This window comes from Gigantopelta aegis, chromosome 15, assembly GCF_016097555.1.
Source record: "Gigantopelta aegis isolate Gae_Host chromosome 15, Gae_host_genome, whole genome shotgun sequence".
In the NCBI taxonomy this organism is placed as follows: domain Eukaryota; kingdom Metazoa; phylum Mollusca; class Gastropoda; order Neomphalida; family Peltospiridae; genus Gigantopelta; species Gigantopelta aegis.
This window is the reverse complement of record NC_054713.1, coordinates 14025860-14034041: the sequence shown is the minus strand read 5'-3', so window position 1 is coordinate 14034041 and position 8182 is coordinate 14025860. Positions and strand designations below refer to the sequence as shown.

Sequence of the window (8182 nt, the reverse complement as noted above, 5' to 3'; positions counted from 1 at the left end):
CAGGTAGCATTAGAATAAATAGATAAATGCGACAAGTCCGAAATGTCCAAACTAACGTCCGATAAGAATGAGCTATTTTCCGAAGAATCATTACATGCTGTCGCCATGCTAACCTACTAATGAATGAGTGGAATTCACCTGATGTGACGTCACAGGTCAGATGCGGGTCAAATCGACTGGGTCAGTGTCATTTGTTTTTTGTGTTTAATAATGTAATCTTTATGTATTTTTTATATATACTGTGTATTAATAATGTGCCATGATTGTGGACCTTTAAGATCACAGGGTATTGTGTGATAACCTCAAATCGTAATGGACTTTACCAGCCGCACCGCTTTATTACTGTAAGTAATTCTGTAAAACCCTTGATTAAGTAGACTTTCCCATCTAAAATCACAAAACTGACCAATTACGTAGTCCCAAAGAAAAGAAAATTATCACTTGGGTATCGTGAGTGGTCGTTTTTGCTAGAACGTATCCTACCAATAGGCCTAATAATATGCATTTTTTCTTTGGATTTTTTTACAAGAAAAACAATACTATAACTCCATTTCGTTCTATTGATGCAAATTGAAATATATTTAGTTAAATAGTTTATTATACTATCAAGTCATTTATGTTGGCTTACAAGTCAGGTTGATAAAAGCGAAGCGCCTTGTAAATTAGAGCGTTTGTTTACACTGCATAATAGAGAAGTTGGACGGAGCTGACGTCACTTCGCCCCAAGCTATACCACCGGACGTCACAAAAACGAAACAAAATGGCTGCCCCCAGTAAGCAGGAATAATCATGTTTTTTTTTATTAATTCTAAAATTACGCGTTTTTCATTAGTTAAAGTGTCAGTATGTGTTGGTGGTCCGGGTATGCATCTTTCCAACACATAAGGCTCTTGTTGGAGTTTACCTTTAATATGCCATGACAAGGTGCCTGATATACTATAATATATTAATATGCCACGACAAGGTGCCTGATATACTACACTATATTAATATGACAAGGTGCCTGATATACTACAATATATTAATATGCTATGACAAGGTGCCTAATATACTATACTTTTTCCTTTTTTAATTTTGTTTCTTGGGGAGCATGATTCGATCCCCTTTGGATTTCGCTCGCCAGAGTCTAGACTCCTGATAAAATTGGCATACACGCGCCTGCGCATATTCGTTGCATGACCCTTGAATGTTACATGGATATAAGCACGAAATTAAGTTGAAATGCAAAATTAAGAGGACAACAAGACAATTTGTGTGGTTAATAACCTTTTATTAGAGTTGTATTGATAGTAAAACTAACATTAAGAAAAACACGAAACAAATAAGATTAATTATTTTCATTTAAATAAATGTTAGCGATATAAAATACTGAGCACATGAAATTAAACAATATAGCTTACTTTTCAAATATAAACTTTAAAACGTCAGTCACACACATACACACACAGATGCACAGACATACCATTTGACATCGGTAGTTCGGACAGCATGTGACACTGTCGGCTCACTACGAGATCAAGGATTCTAAGTGGCTGTGTGTGTACTCCAACATGTACGGTATCTGTGATTATGTAATTTCGTTGTAACGTGGTGTTTTCAGATGTCGGATGCACGTTTGTTCCTAATTTGCTCTGTCGGTGTCGGATGGTGTGAATCCCAGTGTAATGAACAGAATAACACCGATGCACGTTTGTTCCTAATTTGCTCTGTCGGTGTCGGATGGTGTGAATCCCAGTGTAATGAACAGAATAACACCGATGCACGTTTGTTCCTAATTTGCTCTGTCGGTGTCGGATGGTGTGAATCCCAGTGTAATGAACAGAATAACACCGATGCACGTTTGTTCCTAATTTGCTCTGTCGGTGTCGGATGGTGTGAATCCCAGTGTAATGAACAGAATAACACCGATGCACGTTTGTTCCTAATTTGCTCTGTCGGTGTCGGATGGTGTGAATCCCAGTGTAATGAACAGAATAACACCGATGCACGTTTGTTCCTAATTTGCTCTGTCGGTGTCGGATGGTGTGAATCCCAGTGTAATGAACAGAATAACACCGATGCACGTTTGTTCCTAATTTGCTCTGTCGGTGTCGGATGGTGTGAATCCCAGTGTAATGAACAGAATAACACCGATGCACGTTTGTTCCTAATTTGCTCTGTCGGTGTCGGATGGTGTGAATCCCAGTGTAATGAACAGAATAACACTGATGTACGTTTGTTCCCGACAATTTGTGGTCGGATGGAATAAATGTCGTAGTACGACGGTTGTTGTAACGTGGCGACCTTTATTGGCTGAGGGCGACTAAGAATTTTACAAAGGTGGTCCGTTAGGCGACCATGGATTTTAGCGTCTGGCAAGTATGGTACTAAAGTACTAATCAAAATTATACCCAGGTTATTTTCCAGTTTTATATATTAGTTACGAAAATCCCTGGAATAAAAACCATAAAAATGTGTCCGTGTTATCATGACCTGTTATGGTATTCAAACAACTGGTACAAAAAACGACAATAAATGACCTGTTATAGATAGAAATATGAGATGTATTTACAATTTTACTGCAAAATTTATGTAATTTGAAACAGACTATAACACCCAGGTTGATATTGATTACACTTGATAGGTGAAATCACAAGTACTAAGCTTATTTAAAGTTATAAGCAATTTCCCTCTCTTATTCTCCAGATGGAAAAAGGAATAAACAGCTTTCACAAGTTTACTAACTGTAACTGAGACTGCAGGTCCTCGTACCATATTGATACCAGAAACAATACGCCTGTCATTTTCAATACAATGAAGTTCAATAAACTGCTTTGTTAGATTAAGATTTTTAAAAATTATTGATTATGGATACAACATCAGTAATTTTGTTAGCAAATTTATATAATTATTTTAGTTATTTGATTTAATATGCTGGACTACTATGTGTTCTTACACTTAGTACTTGTGACTTCACCTGTCAGGTTAAAAGTTCAGTGTAAATTAAAACAAAAATTCTTTACAAATCACCTTCAAATTGCATAGGTTGACTCTTTCTGATACAGGTTTTAAGGCAATTGATGGAACATCCAAGGTAATCTGAATGACAAAACCGGTATCTCTGCACAAAGCGAGTCGAATGGGTATTTGGCAAAGTAGTGGATGGTTCCATGGATCTCTATCTAGTGCCTCGTCTATAGGAGAAAAACCACGACGGGGAAAATAATTTACTGGGGAGTTCACCCCTCTTGCATCGCCACAAAGAAGACTGCCACTCCCAGACTGGTTTACTAAAGCACGCGCAGTTCTACCTTTAGTCTCTTTGTAATGCATTATCATTTACTTCAGAGACAATGCAAATGAAGCAGCATGCATATGCTGTTCTAGCATTTTGTATTAAAAATGAGATTTAATATGGATACTTTAATGCTTATTTATAAAGAAACAGTTTTATTCATATTGGATTTCTTTTTCTTTCTTTTTTAATTTTTTTATTTGAGTTGGTATGGGTTTAAAACTTAATAACATGTTTTTATATGAATTTTAACTTCATTCATTATGAAGTTAAACGCCAATTCATCGGTTTTCTTTTGACGCAAATGGACTATATACATGGTTATTATTCAACAAAAAACATTCAAATTTTGATTTTGGCTGTGCAGTTAAATTTCAATGTAATAATTGGAGGGCTAGTTGAATTTGAGAAGGGTCAGTAAGATTTTTCTTCAACTGGCCCTACTGGCAACTATGGTTTTCATGTTAATTTTCAACCCTGATATATATATATATATATATATATATATATATATATATATATATATATATATATATATATATATATATATATATGTATATAAATTGTACTTAAAACCCATAAATATGTTCCTTGATTATAAGATTCTTAAATCACAGTCTATGACGTATGCCACAAGTTAGCATTCAAGCAAAGTATTAGGCGCTTCCACTTCCGTTTACTGAATGGCACACTCATTTCCAATCCTGTTGCCATCTGAAATAAAGTAATCGAGTCAATTAACATTTGCGAACTTTTCTATAATTTGAAAGTATGATAGTATGCTAGACTTTGTTATGGACACTAGTATTTTGTAGTATAATGTGCCACAGTATAATACATACTTTGTCATACTAATGTACTGCGGTATATTAGGCACCTTGTCATGGTACACTAACATGTTACAGTACATTAGGCACCTTGTCATGGTACACTAACATGTTACAGTACATTAGGAACCTTGTCATGGTACACTAATATGTTACAGTACATTAGGCACCTTGTCATGGTACACTAACATGTTACAGTACATTAGGAACCTTGTCATGGTACACTAACACGTTACAGTACATTAGGCACCTTGTCATGGTACACTAATATGTAACAGTATATTAGGCACCTTGTCATGGTACACTAACATGTTACAGTACATTAGGCACCTTGTCATGGTACACTAATATGTAACAGTATATTAGGCACCTTGTCATGGTACACTAACATGTTACAGTACATTAGGAACCTTGTCATGGTACACTAACATGTTACAGTACATTAGGCACCTTGTCATGGTACACTAATATGTAACAGTATATTAGGCACCTTGTCATGGTACACTAACATGTTACAGTACATTAGGAACCTTGTCATGGTACACTAACATGTTACAGTACATTAGGCACCTTGTCATGGTACACTAACATATTACAGTACATTAGGCACCTTGTCATGGTACACTAACACATTACAGTACATTAGGCACCTTGTCATGGTATACTAACATGTTACAGTACATTAGGCACCTTGTCATGGTACACTAACATGTTACAGTACATTAGGCACCTTGTCATGACTCACTAACACATTACAGTATATTAGGCACCTTGTCATGGTACACTAATATGTAACAGTATATTAGGCACCTTGTCATGGTACACTAACATGTTACAGTACATTAGGCACCTTGTCATGGTACACTAATATGTAACAGTACATTAGGAACCTTGTCATGGTACACTAATATGTTACAGTACATTAGGCACCTTGTCATGGTACACTAACATGTTACAGTACATTAGGAACCTTGTCATGGTACACTAACATGTTACAGTACATTAGGAACCTTGTCATGGTACACTAACATGTTACAGTACATTATGCACCTTGTCATGGTACACTAATATGTAACAGTATATTAGGAACCTTGTCATGGTACACTAACATGTTACAGTACATTAGGCACCTTGTCATGGTACACTAATATGTAACAGTATATTAGGCACCTTGTCATGGTACACTAACATGTTACAGTACATTAGGCACCTTGTCATGGTACACTAATATGTAACAGTATATTAGGCACCTTGTCATGGTACACTAACATGTTACAGTACATTAGGCACCTTGTCATGGTACACTAACATGTTACAGTACATTAGGCACCTTGTCATGGTACACTAATATGTAACAGTATATTAGACACCTTGTCATGGTACACTAACATGTTACAGTATATTAGGAACCTTGTCATGGTAACCTAATATGTCACAGTATATTAGGCACCTTGTCATGGTACACTAACATGTTACAGTATATTAGGCACCTTGTCATGGCACACTAAAATGACACATAATATTTGGCGCCTTGTTATGGCACACTAATGTATTACAGTGTATTAGGTAGTGTATTGTTATGGTGCACTAGTATGTCACAGAATACTAAGTACTTTGTCCTGCCAAAATAGCATGCTAAAGAATTTTAGGCACTATGGCATGACACACTATCATGTTGTATTATATTAAGCACCTTGTCATGGCACACTAATGTGTCACAGTATATTAGGTACTTTGCCATGACATATTAATGTCCTACGGTATATCAGGCACTTTTCAACAGCAGACTAATGTTGTGGTATATTAGGCACTTTGTTATGGCACACTACTGTGAAACAGTATATTAGGCACCTTGTCATAACAAAAATATTGAAGTATATTAGGAACATTTCAATGACATACTAATGTATCATTGTATAATATTATTAGGGTTAGGGTTGGGAATTGCCAGCTAGTCTGTCTGTCTGTCTGCCTGTCTGTCTGTCTGTCCCTATGTCTGTCTACTTGCCTGAGAACCTGTCTGCCTGGTTGCTTGCTTACTTGAGTATCTACTTGCCTGTTTGCCTGCCTGTTTACTTTCCTTTATAAATCTAGGTCAAGAATTTAGATAATCAAACTCTGCTGTTCTTACCTTCTCCAATTTTTTTGTTGGCGTCTTTTCCACACAGAGGGCACCGTCTGACATTCTGGCAGCAAGCCCTGCACAAGGTTTTGTGAGAGCAGGGCAGAATGATGACATTGGCCCTCTGCCTCAAACAACTGGAACACAGGACATCCTCAACGAAACCTGAAGCTGTAGCATTCCCAGCAGAGCTGTTCGGTGGTGAACTGGAAAATAGAATTATATTAGATGTAATCCGTACGGAAATGTTTTAAATGGAGTGTGGTGGCCTTACACTGGTCTTCCACACACCCCCACTCACCAAATACGACTGCAATGTTGATAGCCAGCCCCCATTTCCCGAGGCTATATACACGGCCACCGTGTATACAACACTATCAATGTGAAGTGACAAATATGACGGCTACCATTCACGTTGTATTTATGGATTTCATCTTTGTACGCACTATTTAGCACGATGTGTGTACGGTGGTTGATTGGACCCGAGGGCAAATAGATCCTTGGAAGGACGAGGGTGTGGGCGGGGGGAAGGGGTGTGGAAGGGAATATTAGGCTAAAAAATAGATTTGTCTGATTGGAGAAGACCTCATATTATCACGCTCAGATTCTCCTTTCATTGATCACCCCCACCCTCACCAATTTATATCACTACTACTACGGTACTACCACCACTACCACCACTACTACTACTACTGCTACTACTACTACCACCACTACTACTACTAAAGGGTGGGACGTAGCCCAGTGGTAAAGCACTAGCTCAATGCGAATTCGGGTTATGATCGAATCCCGTCGGTGGGCCCATTGAGCTATTTCTCTTTCTAGCCAGTGCACCACGACTGGTATATCAAAGACCGTGGTATGTGCTATTCTGTCTGTGGGATGGTGCATATAAAAGATCCCTTGCTACTAATGCTAAAATACTATATGTCAGAATTACCAAATGTTTGACATCCAATAGCCGATGATTAATAAATCAATGTGCTCTAGTGATGCCGTTAAACAAAACAAACTTCTACTACTACTACTACTATTACTACTATTACCACTACCACCACCACCACTACTATTACTACTGCTACCACCACCACTACTACTGTTGCTGCTGCTACTACTACTACTACTACTACTACCACCACCACCATCCCTACTACTACTACGACGATGACTGCCACTACTACTACTACTACTACTAACAAAATTATAGCAGCAGCAGCAGCAGCAGTTGGAGCACTGATCAGCATCATAGCCATCACAACCATAATAACTGGTATTTTCTGTACCATATTTGGAGACAGGACGTAGCTCAGTGGTAAAGCGCTCGCCTGATGTGCGATTGCTCTAGGATCGATCCCCGTCGGTAGCTCATTGAGCTATTTCTCTTTCTAGCCAGTGCACCACGACTGATATATCAAATACCGTGGTATATGCTATCCTGTCTGCGGGATGGTACATATAAAGGATTTATTAAGAGAAACCTGTTGCAGGTTTCCTCTCTCAGACTACGTCAGAATTACCAAACGTTTGACGTCCAGTAGCCGATGATTAATAAATCAATGTTCTCTAGTGGTGTCATTAAACAAAACAAACTTGTATACCTTATTTGTGTGAAATTTTGCAGCACCCTCTTCAGCTTGTCTTCGGTGCATATCTCAGCAGGAGTTAACCCTCTATGGTTCTTGGCTCCTTTATCGGCACCGTGTTGTAACAGGTAGGTGGCAATCTGCGCCCGTTTATCAGTACTTTGTCCTAGCTGTCCAAGAAGTGCTTTCAACTATACAACAAAAATATACAGACCGTAGTTATATTTAGTTAAGCAGTCATATAAACAATGATAATTTTAATGGTCTAAAAAGACAGATCGATGATTAATAGAATTCTCTCTCTCTCTCTCTCTCTCTCTCTCTCTCTCTCTCTCTCTCTATATATATATATATATATATATATATATATATATAT

The 8182-nt window shown here is 37.7% G+C and overlaps 1 protein-coding gene across 1 annotated transcript in view; it reads right to left on the bottom strand.

Annotated features, from left to right (window-relative positions):
- Positions 1-3853: 3853 nt before the first annotated feature.
- LOC121389677 (E3 ubiquitin-protein ligase MIB2-like) overlaps positions 3854-8182 on the bottom strand; it is an 80397-nt gene continuing 76068 nt past the window's right edge. The window contains exons 28-30 of the mRNA XM_041521326.1: positions 7822-7997; positions 6233-6429; positions 3854-3988 (exon numbers count right to left, since the gene is read on the bottom strand). Of these exons, the coding sequence (XP_041377260.1) occupies positions 3951-3988; positions 6233-6429; positions 7822-7997 (411 nt within the window). The 3' untranslated portion in view covers positions 3854-3950. The remainder of the gene's footprint in view (positions 3989-6232; positions 6430-7821; positions 7998-8182) is intronic.